This window comes from Hyperoodon ampullatus (assembly GCF_949752795.1).
Source record: "Hyperoodon ampullatus genome assembly, chromosome: X".
Taxonomy (NCBI): Eukaryota; Metazoa; Chordata; class Mammalia; order Artiodactyla; family Ziphiidae; genus Hyperoodon; species Hyperoodon ampullatus.
This window is the reverse complement of record NC_136913.1, coordinates 107,484,952-107,506,159: the sequence shown is the minus strand read 5'-3', so window position 1 is coordinate 107,506,159 and position 21,208 is coordinate 107,484,952. Positions and strand designations below refer to the sequence as shown.

The 21,208-nt window shown below is 37.8% G+C and overlaps 1 protein-coding gene across 3 annotated transcripts in view; it reads left to right on the top strand.

The window, feature by feature from the left end:
• Nucleotides 1-21,208, top strand: part of TENM1 (teneurin transmembrane protein 1) — a gene marked incomplete at both ends in the record, with an annotated part of 582,495 nt that overhangs the window by 297,278 nt on the left and 264,009 nt on the right. For all 3 annotated transcript variants that reach the window (XM_079727499.1, XM_079727498.1, XM_079727497.1), the window contains 2 exons: nucleotides 15,566-15,765; nucleotides 16,860-17,070. In XM_079727499.1, the coding sequence (XP_079583625.1) occupies nucleotides 15,566-15,765; nucleotides 16,860-17,070 (411 nt within the window). The remainder of the gene's footprint in view (nucleotides 1-15,565; nucleotides 15,766-16,859; nucleotides 17,071-21,208) is intronic.

Below are 21,208 nucleotides of genomic sequence, written 5' to 3'. Positions count from 1 at the left end.
GCTTCGTAGAATGAATTTGGGAATGTTCCATCCTCTTCAATTTTTTTTGAATAGTTTGAGGATAGGTATTAGTTCTTCTTTATATGTTTTATAGAATTCCCCTGTGAAGCTGTCTGATCCTGGACTTCTGTTTGCTGGGAGTTTTTTTATTACAGCTTCAATTTCACTACTAGTGGTCGCTGTGTTCATATTGTCCATTTCTTCTTGATTCTGTCTTGGCAGATTATATCTTTTAAAAATTTGTCCATTTCTTCTAGGTTGTCCAATTTGTTGGCATACAAAAGGGTCTTGTTTTTTTAATCCAATGAGCCACCTTATTTCTTTTGATCAGAGCATTTAGTCCATTGACGCTTCAAGTAATTATTGATAGGTATGTACTTATTGCCATTTTATTACTTGTTGTCCTTCTATTCTAAATGACAATCTTGCTAGGTAAAGTATCTCAGGTTGCAGGTTTTTCCCTTTCAGGACTTTGAATATATTATGCCACTCCCTTCTGGCCTGCAGTTTCTGAAGAGAAATCAGCTAGTAGCATTATGGGGATTCCCTTGTATGTGAACCTTTGTTTTTCTCTTGCTGCCTTTAGGATTCTCTCTTTATCTTTAACTTTTGGCATTTTAATTATGATATTTCTTGCTGTGGCTCAGTTTGGGCTCATCTTGTTTGGGACCCCCTGTGCTTTCTGTACCTGGATATCTGTTTCCTTCTTCAGGTTTGCGAAATTTTTAGCCATAATTTCCTCAAATACATTTTTGATCCCCTTCTCTTTCTATTCTCCATTTGGAACCCCTATAGTGCAAATGCTGGAAAGCTTGATGTTATCTTAGAGATCTCTTAAGTTGCTTTCATTTTTTTTTTTAATTTGTTTTTCTTTCTGCTGTTCTGATTGGGTGATTTCCATTATTCTATCTTCCAGACCACTTATGCGTTCTTCTGTATCACTTAGCCTGCTATTCATTCATTCTAATACGTTTTTTTTGTTTCAGCTTTTGATTATTCATTTCTGATTCGGCTAGTTCCTTGTTAAAATGTTCATTGTTTAGATCATTTCTTTTCCATAATTCAGTTAACATTTTTATACCAATGTTTTGAATTCTTTATCTGATAAATTATTATCTGATACTTTATTTCTGTTTCATTTTTCATTTTTTCAGGACTTTTCTCTTGCTCTTTCAGTTGAAAGTAGTTCCTCTGCATTTTCATTTTGCTTAACTTTCTCCATCTGTATGAATTTAGGTGAAACAGTTACCTATTGTGGTCTTGAAGGAGTGTTCTTATGTGGGAGCAGCCCCATACAGACTGCTTGTGCCCAGCGCCTTTGATGGGAGGACTGGATTTGACGTGGATGCAAATCACATCTTTCCTCAGGGTGTGCTGGCAGCTCTCACCTTGGTAGGGTGTGGGGCTGGAAATGGAGGAACTAGAGCTGCTCAGGGTGTGAGGTGGGACTTCCTCTCTGCTCAGTGGTTATCACCGCCCTGTCAGGGGCAGGGTCTAATCAAGTTGCTGGAGCAGAAGCCCCAAGGGTTTGACTCGAGCTGGCTCTGTTTCAAGTATGTGATTTTCACTCTCCACACACTGAGACCTCTGCCCCAGAGGAGGGGAGTGCTGAAATAAGCGGGGCCCATGTGCAGACAGAGGTCTGATGCACTGCCTGTGTAGGTGTCTGAGGCTCCACTCAGAGGCAGCCTCGGGTGCGAGACCCCTTCGTTTCTCACAGTTGATCACTGCCCACTGCCTCCACCACCCCTGCCCCCTTGTGGAATTGCTCCACAGGTCTGGCGGGACCCGCTTGGACTCTCTGCATGTATCAAGTAGTGAGCTGCAGTAGAGCGGCTGCCGTCAGAGATCTGGGCTGCTTCTGAGGCGCTGCCTAAGTAAGTGTCAACAATAGCTCCGCCCCCGCACTGGATCACCTCTGCGGCCCGTGATCTAATCTTTTCCCCGGTCATATCAGCCCCAGATCCAGTGCCGTGCTATGGCATGGAGTGAGTGGGGCCAGAGCGTTCACTCAGCTCAGGCTGTGGTGCATGGCATGGTGGTCTCAGGAAACCCAGCAACTGCTGGGGCAGACCTCACAAGCAGAGTCCAGGCTTCACCAGACTTTCTATCTGACCCAGCAGTCCTCCAGACAGCTAAGGGGGCTTGTCTTCTCCGCATAGTACCCATGGACTGAGACGTCCAGTCTGTGGTTCGACCTGCTCACTCCCCAGGGCCGGTATCCACCTATGTGATATCCCTTTTCCTCCAGTTCCCCTCCCAGGTGCACAGGTCCAAAGCCGAGACTTTTCTTTCTGTCCTACCTGATTATGTGTGTATCTTTCTTACAACCTTGGTTGTACAGGAGTCCTTCTAACCAGTTTCCATTTAGTTTTCAGTGAGGATTGTTCCACATGTAGATGTATTTTTGATACGTTGGTAGGGGGATGTGAGCTCCATGTCCTCTTACTCTGCCATCTGTATCTCCCTCCTCTCCCAAAGAGTACTTTGCAAATCTTACATTTCACACCAAAGATCTAGGTTCCCCAAGCACTCCCTCCTCCTCAAAGGAGAACACATACACTTGCACACACACAAGTACCCTTGGGAATTGAAAATTAAACAACAGCACAAAATGCACCTTTCTGACCTCCTTTCCTTGTAGACTTAGCTGAAGAGGTGTGTGTGTGTGTGTGTGTGTGTGTGTGTGTGTTGCTTGTTTTTTGGCTTTGTTTTGTTTTCTTTCCACCTACGGAATAGTTACATTTGGAGGCAACTTATGCTATAACAGTTGTGGGCCCTGAATAACAGGTTGAATTCTAAATTTACTTACAGTTTCACCGATATTTATTTCACAGACCCAGTCAGTAAGTGAAGATTCATTTTGTGGTACCAAAGTAAAAAACTGCACCAACCCCACCCAGGTAATCATTGTGCATTCAGATGGAACACAGTCCTGCATTATAATTCTGTGGTTCTTCAATATTCGTCCATAGGACTTGTGGATATTAAAATGCACTCAGTTGCCATTTGAGTCAGCCCATAGTTTCAGTATCTTTTACTTAGAGGATACTAGAGTCTAGGATATTGTTGTAGAATTGCGAATAATTCATATAAGCACAACAAACCACATGAATAAAATAGTAGTAATGCACTAACAAAGACAACAGTGTTGGGAGCATAACATTATTAGTTTTAAAGATTGATGGCAAATTACAGTAAATGTTTCCTATAATGCTATATAGATGTTTCTCTAACACAAGGTTTCAGGGGGCCCAGCTAGAGTGCTGCAACTTGTTTTCAACTATATTAAATCACTTTATCAATATACCTCAGTTTTAACAAAAGCTTTTCTAAAGCATACTGGAGGCCTGACTTCTAAAAAGATTTATGGAAAGGGTTCACTATGCTAAAAGGCCAACTTATTTACAGTATAAAAAATTCATGTTAAATGTTCTTGGCCATATATGTTTTACGTTTCATTCTTGTTTCATTTTAATCCTCATTTTCCTTTTTTTTAAACTTTTTTTTTAAACATACCTTTCCTGTGATGCCTATGAACTATGTCTGCCTTTTGGTCCCTCTACCCCAAGAGTCTACACCTGACAGAGGCACTAAATGGTATGCTATAGAATGACATATTTATCCTCCTGGAGTAGTCCTTTGAAAGCTACGGGATCTTCCCATAACATGTTTATAATGTCTTAGGTTTTTGAAAGAAGCAGTCCATTGTAGAAATTTATCAGCCATGTGTATATCTAATCCTGTTGAGTGTCCAGTTATATCTTTTGGCCTGTATTATTTTTGGAGGAAGTTCAAACATTTAGTAGCTTTTTTGTGAAGTCAGGGTAACTCTAGTATGTAAAATTTACTTTTGAAAATAAAGTGCTGAAGTTCCAGGATCTAATGCACAAGTCTGCATTTTTTCCTATTCATAACTTTGGCAATCCCATATATAATAATCACAAATCCTTTCTTAGCCTTTGCTTTTCTAATACTAAGAGTCTTTGGTTTTACTTCTGTACTCTACTTGTAGCTCCTGTGCTCCCTTAGTCATTTTAGTTGCCTTTTCCTATTTCCATTTTATATCCTACCAAAGGTGTCCTCACCAGGACTGTACACGGATACCGTCTTGCCATTGCCAGTGGTCCAGGGAGAGGGAAGAATACATGTAAAACGTTGAATTGTATGAGATTCTTGACCACCTCAAACCCTCCATTAAAATAATATCAAGGGAAGAAAAATGAAATCTTAGTATTCAGAAACATAGAGTAGAAGCTCATGATTTTTGATGCTACTTTGAGTCAAGGTGCTATTTTAACTGTAGTAAGTACTGTGGAAAGTTAAAAAATGAAGCAGAAGACATAGCTTTTGCCCTTGAGAAGGTCCCTATTAAATAGTAGAGCTGGAAGAAACATGCATACATACACACACAGTGCAAAATAACATGCAACCAACTGTTGTACAGAAATAGAAATAAGATGGTTAGGTGACTAAGAGGCTTAAAAGAAAGAAGATGAAAAGATGATTGTTATTATAGAAGTAGCTTGAGCTGAGCCTTGAGAAACAAGAAAAATCAATCCTAGTTGACCTTAAAGACCACATGTTTAGGAGACTGGAATGATAGGGTGGTAAGGGGGAAATGCAGGTGGTAATAGCCTATGTGGTAAATGAATAATGAAGCAATAGAGGCAGCAGATGGAGACAGTTTGGCAAGGAAAGGAAGGATATAAATAGTTTGATAACTAGATGAAGGAGCAGTTGTTTCATTTTATTCCATTTTTTTATTAAAGAAGAGAGACATGTGGTTGTTTGAATATACAGAATAAGAAACTAATAGAGAGGGAGACATGGAGGGTGCTAGTAAGAAAGGAGATGGTAAAGGGACAAAGTCTCTCGGGGAGAGATGGGGAGGGAGGAGCCTCAGAGATAAACTGACACCAACTGTATGGCACACTGTGTATGAGAGAGACACTTTGATATTGTGGAAATAAGAGGTAGGAGTTCAAAAAGAAGACAAAATACGTTCAATAGATGTTACCATCTATTATGATTACTATTATTATTATTACTCTCTGTAATGACTTTTATTTGTGAAGAAAAGTTTTAATTTTTTTTTAATTAATTTATTTTTGGCTGCGTTGGGTCTTTGTTGCTGTGCGCGGGCTTTCTCTAGTTGCGGTGAGCAGGGACTACTCTTCATTGTGGTGTGCGGGCTTCTCCTTGTGGTGGCTTCTCTTGTTGTGGAGCACAGGCTCTGTCTAGCCACGCGGGCTTCAGTAGTTGCAGCACACGGGCTCAGTAGTTGTGGTGCACGGGCTTAGTTGCTCTGCGGCATGTGAGATCTTCCCGGACCAGGGCTTGAACCCGTGTCCCCTGCATTGGCAGGCGGATTCTTAACCACTGCACCACCAGGGAAGTCGCAGAGTTTTAATTTGGTATAATTATAGATTTTCTGGATTCTCAAAATGTATCAAAATCTGTAGCAATATGACAGCCCATGAGAACTGGTGCCTATGCTGGCTGCTTCTCTTTCCCAAGACCTGGCACAAGAAGATATGTAACCCCCTCATTACTCTCAGCTATGGGATAGGAGGGTCATAATATAATTGTCTTTATTAAATGCCTGGTACGTAGATGTCAAGAATTTAGACAGACGTGATTGTCCTGTCCTCTGGGAACTTATATTCTAAGATACAAAGGGGGAAGCTACAGAAAATGAGCCATGACCTGCCCTCCTGCCACTATCCCAAAGTCCAGAAGGATGTGATCATAGTAACCTACATATAACAAACATCTAACATTATATAAAATATAGAAAATAGGCATTCCTGCTGTGAACTACCAATTACATGTCCTAAAAGTACTGGCCAGGAGACAGTTCAGCTTCTAGGTAACAGGTGACCTTCTAATACCATTTAGAAACACATCAAAACTCTTATGACAGTGCACGATAGTTTGTGTGAATGTGTGTGTAGGTTATGCATGGCAATTTATACCTTCCAACCATATTTTTTGTAATAGCTTTGTTGAGATATACAGTTGTATGATTAGAATTTTTTTTTTAAGTGACAGGAGTATGTACATCCATATACAGTTGTCCCTTGGTATCCACAGGGATTGGTTCCAGGACCTACCCAGGGACGAAAATCTGTGGATGCTCAAGTCCCTTATATAAAATGGTGTAGTATTTGTGTATAACCTAGGCACATCCTCCCCTATACCTTAAATCATCTCTAGATTACTTATAATACCGAATACAATGTAAATTCTATGTAAATAGTTGTATATTTGAGTGCAGCAAATTCAAGTTTTGCTTTATGGAGCTTTCTGGGATTTTGTTTTTCTGAGTATTTTTGATTCACCATTGGTTGAATCCACGGATATGGAACCCATGGATATGGAGGGCTAACTGTAATTTACATACTGTATAATTCACTGATTTAATGTCTACAGTTCAGTGATTCTTAATATATTCAGAGTTGGGTAGCCATCACTACTATTTAATTCTAGAACATTTTCATCACGCCAAAAAGAAACTTCATAGGCACTGGCAGTTACTTCCTATCCCCAGCTCTCCCCCAGCCCCTGGCTACCACTAATTTATTCTGTTTCTATAGATTTGCCTATTTGTACATTTCATATAAATGCGGTCATAATGTGTAGCCTTTTCTTTTCTGTCTTCCTTCACTTAACATAAAGTTTTCAAGGTTTCTCCATGTTGTAGCACGTACCACTACTTTGTTCCTTTTTTTTTTTTTTTTTTTTTTTTTTGTGCGGTACGCGGGCCTCTCACTGTTGTGGCCTCTCCCGTTGCGGAGCACAGGCTCCGGACGCGCAGGCTCAGCGGCCATGGCTCACGGGCCCAGCTGTTCCGCGGCATGTGGGATCTTCCCGGACCGGGGCACGAACCCGTGTCCCCTGCATCAGCAGGTGGACTCTCAACCACTGCGCCACCAGGGAAGCCCTGTTCCTTTTTATAATATTCCATTGTATGATAATATTCCACTGTATGGATATAACGTATTTTGTTTATCCATTCATTAGTTGATGGATCTTTGTGGATTTTCACCTTTTTTGGCTGTTATGAATAATGCTGATATGTGTTCAAAAATAGATCTATAGAGTCAAAATGCAATTCAAAATTAGTCCTTTAATTAAGGGTAAGATTTTAACAATGCCATTTTATTTCTGTGTGAGAAGATGTATGCAATACTCGATAAGATACTGTACTGGAATCTGAAGTCTGTCAGTGTGTGGACATAACTATTTACACTTATACAGTAGTGTATTTCTCAAGTGTAAGATTAGTTAGTGGACTTTTCTACAAAATCAGCTATTATCATTGTCAGTAAGACAGAGGTATTTCATTGCTGAACATATTTTATTCACAGTCAGTTCCCAAAGGTCTATGTATGTAGATGATTTCAATTCTTCCTCGCACCAAACCTTGTACTGAAATGTCAAAATAAATGATCAACAGTACTAAATAAATTATCAAGATTACTATTTTATTAATTCACTGAAACAGTATTTACCAAGCACCTACTATGTACAAGGTTCATTCTTCCTTTTCTTTCTCCTGCATACTCCTGGGTATAACAATATAAAAGGCATGTGTAATACACCATCTAGAAAGTGAGAGTTGAATACATACTTTTCTTCAATGGTTCGTATAAGGAAAATTATACAAAGCCACATAGATGGACAGGTTAGGTTTTTCCCCATCCCCTTTTCATCTCTTAACCTTTTGATCACAGGGAATAGGCCCATTTTGCTCCAAGCACTGTTATTCTAAATTTCACAATGACTTGTTACTGTGAAACAATCACTGTATTTGAAAGAACACAAAGAAGATGGTACTTAAAACATGAGAGACACACTAGGACTAATTCAGGTGAAAGACGTACCAAAGCCACTTGATTGTGTCTTTTGTGCTATAGGATGAAGTGAAGGGGAAATAGAATCTTAAGGCATATTTCTTTTTCATCTCTTTGGACAACATTCCCTTCAGTTAAAACGGTACTTTTTTAGCTTAGATACTTTTTATGGAATTTGCAGATGTCTTTAAAAGACTTCTAAGATTGCTGTTATGGACACAACCAAAGCCTCTAACCTAGTCATTTTTACACAAGGACCTGATAGTGGAATCTTTTAAATAACCATGTGTCAGTATCTTCTACTAATGTCCCACTGAGTTTTGCACAGAATCATTGAATCCAGTCTAGCTATATTAAGTAGAAAAAACAAATACATGTATATGTCCAGTTATTTACCCCCTCTCTTGTAAGGACAATGCTATTAAAATCATGTTATTAGTAGTCAGGTATGTGTCTGAACGAAGCTTTGGTTTAGTCAGTAGAACTACTACATATGATGTCTGTCACCAATTCCAGCCTCTGTATTTTATCTTTCAGGTAGCTTGGCCTTCTCCTTTTGCACCATCAGTTTGCCATCCTTCAACCCAGCCTATCTGCCATTGTTTTTTCCTACTCTGCAGTTGATGCCTGTGTTGCAACCTATAAAGAGAGTGTTTAGCTCAAACTAAATTGGTGGATATTGGTGAGACTGTGATAGCTACAGTACTTCAAAGTCTGATATAATCCGTGGCTATCTGCACTTCATCTTGGATTTGTGCAAGGAAGTGCCTGTTACTGAAGAATATGACCCTCTTGGGCCTTCTGATATGCTTCAGTAAAATAAGTGATTAAATGATAATTAAAACATGAGTATTAAAATGATAATTAAAACGAAATCTGTACCTTAGTGCTGTATTTTAACTCTGCCACTGACGATTTGCAAATGAAGGATCAGAATCAGTGTTAAGTTTGTCCAAAATTATTCTACTTACCTATATTGATGCAGAATTTTCTCATGAAATCACATTACATGTTGTTTTTCTGCATGTAATTTCCTTCTCTTTAGTTTCCTCCTTTGAAGTACATTAAGAAAAATAATGAAATAATAAATTAACCAATAATCACTACATTGTAATCCATAACTAATTTTGAGAGAAGTGAAAAAGGAACAGTCTATTTAGTGAAGTAAATTGCTAACAGGGAGATATCTTCCTTTCTGATGCACTAAGCTCTAAAAGGTTAGGGGCTGAGAAATTTTCCATCTGCAAGCTGTGAAGATTTCTCTAATACCAAATCACTGCAAAAAGCTTGCTTTGCTATTTTTATTTAAGTTATAGCCCACATGTTCATTCATGTTGTCACGTCTCTTTACCTACCTTGTCTTAACTGTGATGCAGGCTCTCAAAGAGTAAGACCATCTTCTTTTAAAATCATTTTTATAAATGACATGTATATATGCTTTGGATATTTGGTAATGCTAATAACTAGGAAACTCCAACAACACAACTTCACGAGTTTCTTTAGATTTGGTGAATAACATTTAAGTGGCCTTATTATGCAATATATGATGCTATAAAATACAGAAGGGAGAGATGGTGTAGCATTCAGTAAAGCTCATATATAAAGGTTAATGTCCATCAGCCAGTTTTGTCCTGATTTTTTAAAAATGACAGAATCTATATTCATTGGAGACTGTTCACAGCACCTTTAAAATACTGTTTGCTGAACCTAAAACATGTTTTTGTCACTTTTTTTTATTTCAAAGTGAATTTATTTGCTGTTAATGAGCTAAATACTATGGCGAAAATCTACATTGCACAGCACCAGGAATGATGACATTTCTAGATACAAATAATAACGATCATTTATTGAGCACTTGTCATGTGCCATGCTGGGTGTGTTTTTTTTGAATTTTTGAATTTTATTTTTCAAATTTTTTTATACATACAAATAACCCAAAGAAAGTTTAGTATTAGTTGTTTTGTTTGTTTGTTTGTTTGCTTATACTGCAGGTTCTTATTAGTCATCAATTTTTTACACATCAGTGTACACATGTCAATCCCAATCGCCCAATTCAGCACACCATCATCCCCACCCCACTGCGGTTTTCCCCCCTTGGTGTCCATACGTTTGTTCTCTACATCTGTGTCTCAACTTCTGCCCTGCAAACCGGTTCATCTGTACCGTTTTTCTAGGTTCCACATATATGAGTTAATACAATATTTGTTTTTCTCTTTCTGACTTACTTCACTCTGTATGACAGTCTCTAGATCCATCCACATCCCTACAAATGACTCAATTTCATTCCTTTTTATGGCTGAGTAATATTCCATTGTATATATGTACCACATCTTCTTTATCCATTCGTCTGTTGATGGGCATTTAGGTTGCTTCCATGACCTGACTATTGTAAATAGTGCTGCAATGAACATTGCGGTGCATGTGTCTTTTTGAATTACGGTTTTCTCAGGGCATATGCCCAGTAGTGGGATTGCTGGGTCATATGGTAGTTCTATTTTTAGTTTTTAAAGGAACCTCCATACTGTTCTCCATAGTGGCTGTATCAATTTACATTCCCACCCACAGTGCAAGAGGATTCCCTTTTCTCCACACCCTCTCCAACATTTGTTGTTTGTAGATTTTCTGATGATGCCCATTCTAACTGGTGTGAGGTGAACCTCATTGATGTTTTGATTTGCATTTCTCTAATAATTAGTGATGTTGAGCAGCTTTTCATGTGCTTCTTGACCATCTGTATGCCTTCTTTGGGGAAACTAAACCTAAAACATTTTAAATTCTTAGGTTTATAATATTGTTTGCATGACCAAATGATGCATTTTAACAAGTGATAAAAGCCCCTAATGAGGATAGCAGTTGAACAAACTGAACATTAAATTGAGAACAGACATGTCCACATAAACATGGTCTGTTAATTACTGCTGATTGAAGAGATTTGTCTGCTCCAGGACCTTAAGAGTTAAATGTATAATCAACCCTTTAGGGACCAAACTGTTCTGCCTCACATGGAAAAAAGTAACTTCCACTGAAAAATAAGGTCCTCAGTTGGTCATTTATCATCTCAAAGGGCGTATTTTATTATAAATGTCAATTCCACAAAATTATGTGTCCTGTAGTACATAATTATGTTCAAAATTGCATTTGAAATCTATTATTAACAGTTAACAGTGAACATTCTTAAAATAGTTATTACTCTTAGCCTTAACACAGAAAGCAATAATGGAGGTATTTTAGGGAGTTAAAAGCTGCAAGGCATTGGCCTCTGAATAAAGCCACTGCAGGTGTGTTTCTTAATGGGCTGTTAATTTTATAGTGGGTGAACACAAAGGACAGAGACCATGTGTGTTTTTAAACTGTGTTTGGTGTGGAAAAGGAGTTGATGGCTGCAAAATATAAAGGGAGAGTGAAATGAGGCCAAATTGAACTTGCCCTCCTGAGATGTAATCCTCCTTGCTTAAAATCAAGGCAAACTAATTCTTGCCCCTCTGCTTCTCTCTCTTCCCTCCCCACCACCACATAATAAAGAATCCCAAGAAACTTATATTAAGCTAGCACAGCTGAAATAATTAGAAAATATGGCAAGAAATAATAAAAACCTGATACACTAACATTCTCTCATACTAACCAGCTCCTTCTAGGTTTCCTGTTTTTGCTACTGTCACTAAGTCACAAAATTACAATTTTGACCACCCCGCCTCATTCCCCACACGTAGGTTCCCAGGGTCCTCAGAACCTTGCTTCCCAGCATGTGGGCTGTGGACCACGAAGCATGGGCATTAGTTGGGAACTCACAGGATCTTAGTTCCCCGACCAGGGATTGAACCCGGGCCCTGGCAGTGAAAAGCACCGAGTCCTAACCACTGGACCGCCAGGGAAGTCCCTACACATTCCAGTTTGAGAAGCACTACTATAGAACTGTCCTTTACATTGTCTTCTTCCATTCTTTTTTTTCTTTTTTTTTTGTCTTTTCTTCCTGGGGAAATAATTTGTTTTATTATTATAAATAACTCTTTATATTTTAGATATGTTTTTTGTAAGAAACATAATTAGATTTTACTTCTTAATTCTGAATGGTGGTTCTTACCTTTTAACACAAACGTTTAGCTCATTACTCTTTATTTTTAATTATAGATATAGATATATGAAATTTATCTTCCATCTTCTTTTATGTTTTCTAATTGTCCCATCTAGTCTGTCTTCCCCTTCTTACCTTTGTTTAGATAAATTATTTTTAATCTCAGTATTATTTTCTCTATGCTAGTTCAAAAAATAAATTTTTAGTTTTTAGTATTTATGCTTGAAATTATAAGATTTTTAAAATTTATAATAATCTGAAGTTAGTTGATATTTGTACCATTCTTCAGGATAATCCAGTTTTACACTTCCCAGATAATATGTGATTTTTTAAAACATTATTGAGGCATAATTGACAAATATGATCATATATATTTAAAGTATACAGCATGATGATTTGGTATACATATATATTGTAGAATGATTACCAAGATCAAGATAATTAAAACATTCATCACCTCGCATAGTTAACACAGTCAACTCGTGTGTGTGTGTGTGTGTGTGTGTGTGTGTGGTGAAAATGCTTAAGATTTACTCACAGCATTTTTCAAGTATACATTACCATATTATTAGCTATAGTCACCATGCTGTACATTAGATCCTCAAAACATCTTATAACTGAAAATTTGTACCCTTCGACCTACATCACCCCATTTTCCCCTCCCTCCAGCCCTGGCAACCACCATTCTATTCTTGTTTCCATGAAATCGACTTCTTTCTGTCTGCCTTATTTCACTAAGCATAATGCCCTTCAGATTCATCCATGTTGTTGCCAATGGCAGGATTTCTTCTTTTTTATGGCTGAGTAATATATATATATATAAAATCTCACATCTTCTTTATCCATTTATCCACTGAAGGACATTTAGGTTGTTTCCATATCTTGGCTATTGTGAATAATGCTGCAGTGAATATGGGAGTGCAGATATCTCTTTGGGATGCTGATTTCAATTCCTTTGGATATATACCCAGGGGTAGGACTGCTGTATCATATGATGGTTCTATTTTTAGTTTTTTGAGGAACCTCCATACTGTTTTCCAAAATGGCAGTACCATTTTGCATTTCTACCAACAGTACACAAGGATTTTCTTTTCTCCACATCCTCACCAACATTTATCTCTTGTGTTTTTTTTTTGTTTTTTTTTTTAATAGTGATCTTGGGGTCTTCTTATTTATTTATTTTTATTTTATTTATTTTGGCTGTGTTGGGTCTTCGTTTCTGTGCGAGGGCTTTCTCTAGTTGTGGCAAGCGGGGGTCACTCTTCATCGCGGTGCACGGGCCTCTCACTATCGCGGCCTCTCTTGTCGCGGAGCACAGGCTCCAGACGCGCAGGCTCAGTAGTTGTGGCTCACGGGCCCAGTTGCTCCGCGGCATGTGGGATCTTCCGAGACCAGGGCTCGAACCCGTGTCCCCTGCATTAGCAGGCAGATTCTCAACCACTGCGCCACCAGGGAAGCCCTATCTCTTGTGTTTTTGATAATATCTAACCGAACAGGTGTGAGGTGATATCTCATTGTGATTTTGATTTGCATTCCCCCAGTGATTAGTGATGTTAAGCACCTTTCATATACCTATTGGCCATTAATATGTCTTCTTTGGAAAATATATATATTCGAGTCCTTATATATATTCGAGTCCTTTGTCCATTTTTAAAAATTGGATTATTTGCTGTTTTGCTATTGAATTTTATAAGTTCTTTATATATTTTGGATATTAATGCCTTGTCAGATACATTTAGCCTTCCATATTCTCGGGTTCTGCATCTGCGGATTCAACCAACCTCAAATCAAAAATATTCGGGGGAAAAAAATTCCAGAAAGTTCCAAAAAGCAAAATTTGAATTTGCCACAAGTGAGCAACTATTTACATAGCATCTACATTGTATTAGGTATTGTAAGCCATCTAGAGATGATTTAAAGTATATGAGAGGATGTACATAGGTCATGTGCAAATACTTTGCCATTTTATATATGGGACTTGAGCATCCACAGATTTTAGGATCCATGGGGATACTAGAACCAATCCCCCACAGAACTGAGGGCTGGCTACATATGGTTTGCAAGTATTTTCTCCCATTCTGTAGGTTGCCTTTCCAGTTTATTTATTGTTTCCTTTGCTGTGCAGAATCTCATTAGTTTGATGTAGTCCCACTTATTAATTTTACAATTGACTGGAATGTACTTTTTCCACATAAGCTGTTGGTTCTACCCTAAATTTAGATCTTCATGTCATTCACCTGAATTATTGCCCCATAATTCCTATATCGTTCTTGTGCCTTCCTGTTCTAATGCATCCTACTTTCTGCCTCAAGATTAGCCTTTTTTTTTTTTTTATTTATTTTTTTGGCTGCATTGGGTCTTCGTTGCTGCGCACGGGCTTTCTTTAGGTGCAGCTAGCGGGGGCTACTCTTCATTGTGGTGCGTGGGCTTCTCATTCCGGTGGCTTCTCTTGTTGCACAGCACGGGCTCTAGGTGCGTGGGCTTCAGTAGTTGCAGTACACGGGCTCAGTAGTTGTGGTGCATGGGCTTATTTGCTCCGGGGCATGTGGGATCTCCCCAGACCAGGGCTCGAACCTGTGTCCCCTGCATTGGCAGGCAGATTCTTAACCACTGTGCCACCAGGGAAGTCCCAAAATTAGCCTCTCTAATGTACCCAACCTCTCCCCTCTTTCTAAAAACCTTTAATGGCTTTCCATCCTTTACTAAGTAAACTATTTAGGACTGGCTCTCAAGGAGCTATAGACTATCATGCCGTCCTTTCCCTCCAGCCCTATCTCCAACTGCTCCTCTCTATATACCCATACCCTGCACCTTAGCTTTACGGTTTCCCTCTTTGTTTTGGTTCAAGCTGTTCCCTTCACATGGAAAATCCTTCCCAACAGCTCTGTTGAAATCCTTTCCATCCTTTAAGGCCCATCTTCAGTACCACTTCCCATACATAGGCTTTTCTGATTCATTCTTTCATTCATTCATTGAATAAATATGTACTGATCACATACTATTTGCCTATATTTTTCTAGTTACTGGGGATAAAGCAATAAACAAAACAGCCACAGCCTCATGGACCTTATATTCTATCGGGAGAAAATAGGTGATAAACAATAAATAAATAAAACATGTGCTATGTTAGGTGGTGATAAGTGCTAAGGAGAAAATTAAAGAATATGAAGGGGACTGAGACAACTAGGAATGATGAGTATCCTCCAACCAAAACCTTTTCCTTCCTTTGTATACCCAGCTCAGGTATTTTCCTTTACAATGTGGATATTTGTGTACTTGTCCTGTTTTCTCTCTTATATTCAAAGTTCCTTGAGAGCGAGAACTGTATTTTACTCATCTTTGTATCTCCTACAGCTACCAAGACAAAACTCAGTAAATAATGGTTAAACTGACTCAAATGATGGAAATAAATGCAATAGTAGTTTAGAGGAAAGAGAGACTGATATAGTGGTTGGTTATGGAAGGCTCCTTGGAAGATATTAAATTTGGGTAAGGTCTTAAAAGATGGGTGGGGTGAGGAGGAAGAAAGAGCTGAGTAAGTTTTTTTGATATACCTGTTCTTGAAAATCTAAAAACCATTGCTTTATAAATTAAGATTAATATTATGTATAATTTTCTTTACTTTTAAAACCAGTGTTTCAGAAGGGACGGGCAATAGACACCGGAGAAGTTGACATTGGTGCACAGGTCATGCAGACCATTCCACCTGGCTTATTCTGGCGTTTCCAGATTACTATCCACCATCCTATATATCTGAAATTCAATATTTCTTTAGCCAAGGACTCTCTGCTGGGAATTTATGGCAGAAGAAACATTCCACCTACACATACTCAGGTATTTGATATTATAGGTATTTCTTGACCCTTTTAGAGAGTGGTGAGATGAATAGTTTAGGGGTTGTGACTTGCAAAGTATGTGGGAGTCAAAGGTGAAGGCAGACAGTTTTTGTAATGAGCAAATATCGAGAATAATCACAGTCAAGCGAATGAAAAAAAATGGTACTGAGAAATAAGGACTAGCATTTAGCAGAGCAGATTCAAAAAAGGGAGTTTAAGGAAACATTCTTGCAACTTGAGTTCTGCTTCCTGGAACAGGATGGTCATGAGCCTTCCCAGCCCCCTCCTCTTACTTAGCTTTGGTGCCCACACCTCCTCCGCTGCTTCCATACATTCCTGACCTGTGGTCCCAATAAAGCAATGCAAATCAAGAGGGAAATGAGTCAAAAAGGCACGTTTTGTCTTGCAGGTAAAATTTTTTCCTTGTTATTGTTAATAAAAACACAAATATGTAAAACCTCTATGGTTTACAAGACCCTTTTATAAACCTTTGCCACATCATTTCCCTTAATTTCCTTCCCTTATCTCTTCCTTACATGAACCCATTTGAGGCCCTGCTCCATCTAAGAAGTAGCATAGGGAATCATAACCATCTGGGGCTTGGGATATGTGTGCCATGTGCTTGTCCACCGATTAGGAAAAAAAAAAGGACAGGGTCTTTGAATGTTTAAATATATTACCACAAAGGTAGTAAATTATGATGAATGTTCTCAAATTTTCAACTGTTCATTTATTTGTTTTAAAAACTGTAAAACTCTTTTTAATTTGTAAAGAAGGTCATGGTAACATTTCAAGGGAAATGTCTATTTTCAAGTATCTTCTCTCAGATACTTTAGTAAAATATCAAGATTCTCTTGCATAATACTAAGTAAGAATTTTTGTATTTCTTGGTTTATTATTTTTAAACAGTTATTTTTTCAGAATTAATAATATGCTTTTGGGTTTAGATATTCTTAAGAATGAATAACCTCTTCTCCCACTTTGCCCACCTCCAAAGCAAAGAAGTATGAAGTAGCACAATTGAAGTGAGAGATGTTTATCAGCCTTAGAAGTAAAAGTAGCGGCTCATATTTGTGTTTGTATTTGTTCCAGTTTGATTTTGTAAAACTAATGGATGGAAAACAACTGGTCAAACAGGACTCCAAGAGCTCTGATGATACCCAGCACTCCCCTCGGAACCTGATCTTAACCTCACTGCAGGAAACAGGTTTCATAGAGTATATGGACCAAGGGCCTTGGTATCTGGCATTTTACAACGATGGAAAAAAGATGGAGCAAGTATTTGTGTTAACTACAGCAATTGGTAAGCTGCCTTGGCTATGATTTTGAATTGACAATGTAACTCCAGAAAGACATAATCAGTGATGAAAGTGATACAGATGTTATGTAAGCATATTGCTCATTCTACCTTAAAGTCATTACTCGGGATAGGTCACAATGAGAAAGGTTTATATTGTTGTTGTCAGTAATGTTGTTTAAATGCTGATTAAGATTTTTTAAATGCTCCTTTATTTGCTGCCATTTTAGGTTACTTGCCATGCTCCTTTTTATATGTTTTCAACAGGAATACTTACCTGGATAATATTAATACTGTTACCGAGAATACATAGATGAACAACATCATGAAGAAGGGAAATAAGCAAGAGAAGCCCTGTTAATTCAAGTTCTATTAAAAAAGAAAAAGCGAATAAATAGCTTTTTAAATGAAAAAACTAGCATCAATCCAGTTCTTCTTTACAACAACTGATTCTAGAACCATTAAGATTTAAAAATACAACCTAAGAGTAGAGAAGAGTCTTAAGGATAACTTGGGTCATTCAAAGTTCTTTCTTTAGAATTGTTTAGTTTAAAAATCATCACAATGGCTCTTTCACTGCGCTCAGAGCCCTTTAAAGCATGTTCTTTTTAATACAATGTCTACACACACTGTTATTCACTTTCACCCTAGTTAATCAGAGACAGCAAGCTCTTGTCATTTTTTTGGGTGAAGTCATTCCTCATAACCCTTTGTGTGAATAAAGCTGAGATCTTTAGCAGATTTAGAGCCCTAAGGGTAAACAACTCATAGACACAGTATTTTACTGTGTGAATTTTCTAAAACACATGTCTTTTAAAAGAAGGGAAAGTGTCTTACAGCTGTCAGTTTTCTATACACCTCTCACCACTTTATCCTTTAGTTAACCTGTTCAACCATATGTTTAGGAAGTTGTGTTGACTGTTAATAGTTATACCATCTGCTCTTTATAACAATTATGTTTTATTTTTACTTGATGCTGAAGACCTTTTGTCAGTAGAAAATGGTATTCCCACTGCAAGATTATCAAAAACTTTCCTCTAAAGTAATCAGAAAGGCAATAAAAATGCACTGATGATTTTCCCCCTAGAGAAAACTCCACTGATCTTACATCTTCAAAAGACAAAGTGTTTGTTAAATTAGAAAAAAAAAATTTAAGTCATGACACTGTTTTGCCACTCACAGATTCAGTGGGGCAAATTCAGCGGACACACCTTTCATGATATTTGTCCACCAAGACCTAGTTTTGATAATGCAAATACTAATGAGTTATGAGAGGTTGAGTTTCTCCTAAGAAATCAGAGGAATTAGAAGATTTAAAACATTTGTGAAGAAGATTTTCTCTCTTCCTGTTATCCTTACCCCTAAGCTCAAGTTAAAACACTAACCAAGTCATTAACCTTTCAAAAATCAATAGACCCAGAAACATGCTTGAAGTTTTTTTCCTGTTCCTTACTTCCTCCCCCCAAAGAACCTAACCTTTGAGATATAATTTTCTGTTATCCAGAGATGAAGCTGTTAGTTTCATCTGCAACAACATATTTGCTTTTCCTTATGCAAATCAGTTTCTTTACTTTTCTGTTATCTTTAAGATTAGAAGCAACAGAAACATTTCTCCTATAATTCCACTTAAAGAGAATCCAAGTAAATTTCCCAAAATGTCAAGGGTATATAAGTTATTCACTCTAAATTCTCCCCATTATTTTTATGTTTTTGTACTTTATCTTAATCATAGTAAAAAGAGGATAATGTATTTGATTAAACAAATTAAGGTCTGTATGAACTTTTCTAAATGTTGCTCCTTTGTCTATTTCATGATAATGTTAGAGTCAGTTGATTGATCTTAACTATATTTGGTCTGCTACTCATAGGGATCAAAACAGCATTAATAACCAACATTTATTGAATGACTAATATAGGCTAGCTACTAGCCTATATTATTATATGTTATTTTCTAGCTGTATAGACAGAGTTATCAATATCCCCTAATCTCAGCCAACCTGCTCAATAACATGATAATATATACCATCTATGGAGTGCCATTCTGCCCCAAGCACTCTACTGGATGCTTTACATTCAGTTATCTTGTTTGATTCTCATCACAACCCCGATAGCATAGGTATAGTGCTACGTACATTACAAGTAAGGAATCAGAGGCTTGGTATGAGTAAATAATTTGGTAAAGTCTCACAGCCAGCAAGTGGCAAAATTGAGGTTGGAGACACTCAGTATCTCTGATTCCAAACCCCTGCCCTTTAGACCATACTCATTCCATATGATTATTCGTTAGCTTTGGCTTTTCCCATGAGAAAACCTGCCAGAAGCAAAACCCATCATCAGAGCAGATGCAGAAACCAAGGGGCTTTAGGCTGTAGCATAAAAACAGGGTTTTAAGCATAGAACTTTAAAATGATTCTCAACTCTAATGAACTGGTGTCTAGGAAGTGAGTCTGAAGTAAGATTTAAAAGATAGAAGGCAAACTTCCTGGAGGCCAGTATAAACAGAAAAGCACATTCTTTTTCATCACTAGTTATTTGTGTGTTTCTGCTGTAGCCATCCTCCTTTTGGAGTCCCTAGGCTATCCCGATGTCTCTTTGAAACCCAGTGGAGGTGGCAGCTTCCAAAACCTCCTATATTGCCTTCTCTTCTCATTTGCATTGCAGGTGTTAAGCTCTGTGCAGCATTATGGGCCCAGGAACGGTTCTTAGATAAGTCAATAAGATGTAGGGATTTTTATTCATTTTGGTAGCAAACTTTATTAAACATGTTTTCTACAATAGCTACATTCCCACAAGGCTGCTTCCATAAAGTTGTCAATAGGACCTGGTGTGAAATTAAATTCAAGTATATTTACCTTTGAAAGCTTCCTCCATGGCCTCCTATTAACCATCCAGGGCAGGGGAAATCCAAATGTAGATTTAAGAACTACCATTACTTTTTGGTACAAGAAAGCAAGATAAGAAAATAGATAATAATTGTTCCATCTCTGAATGAAAAGAGAAGAAAAGACCCTTTATGCCTTTTCGTAATGACCTTTTAAATAAATTAATGGTTTTCTGAAAATAACTAATGTTTTAATGAGTTAAAAATGGTTAGCTCATTGTCAAATGTTACATTCCTGCCAGCCCAGTTGTTCAGCAAATGCCACGTGTCAGTTTCTTATCCAGTTCAGTTTTCTAGCACAGGGATCAGAAAACAGGCCACCATAAACCTGCAAAAAGGAATCTGATGTATTCACACGGATGTCAGAAGAATAATCTCTGATTGATAATAGGGTGGCTATCCACACAGCCACTGGATTCATTCTCAGCTTTCTAAGAATCATCTAAATGGACTAGATACCACTTTCTTCCTCTTGCTTTTATTGCAGAATTCCAGGTCTAGCCTAGAATTCCTCTAACCTGGAAATTTACTATCTGAAGCATTGGTTCTCAATGCTTTAATTCGGTCATCACCTGCAGAGTCACCTGAGGTGTTTGTTAGAATGTAGATTACTGGGCTGCATCCCTCAGAGACAAATTCAGTAAATCTGGAGTGAAGCTCAGGTATCTGCATTTTAATTGCCTCATGTGATCCTACTGATATAGGTGGTCAAAAGGCCACAATTGAAGAAATGCTATTTCCCAACTCTCTTTATAAATTCTCATAGTTTAATGGAAGATGCCAAGACTACTTACTGGAATATTTCATTCTAATTGGAAATAGCTTATCCGAGTGAAACTAGATGAAGTAGATAATTTGGATTGAAAAGAAAAAACTGGTACATACGAGAAGTATGAGTGTAATGGGCTAGAACATGAAAGTCCGAATCCAGGAGTGCTAAGTTATGGAAAACTTACAGAAAAGAGTAATGAGAAGATTATTTTTTTAAACTACAGGAGTAAAACATGCATATCATAATAGTTCATGGACTTGGAATTTGATGCTATCATACTCAAATACAGTTTTAAACTAAAAACAGTTTTTAACGTCATCGTCAGAGACTGATTTTTGTATAACTTTATACCTCTTCAATCAAGTTACTTAACACAAGACTTATCAAAGTACTGTTGCATTGCACATCTTTATGTCACCACAACTACCTATGGGCACCTTCAAAGCCTTCTCAATTCCCCTGAAACCTATTCTTCTCTAAGAATGGATTGA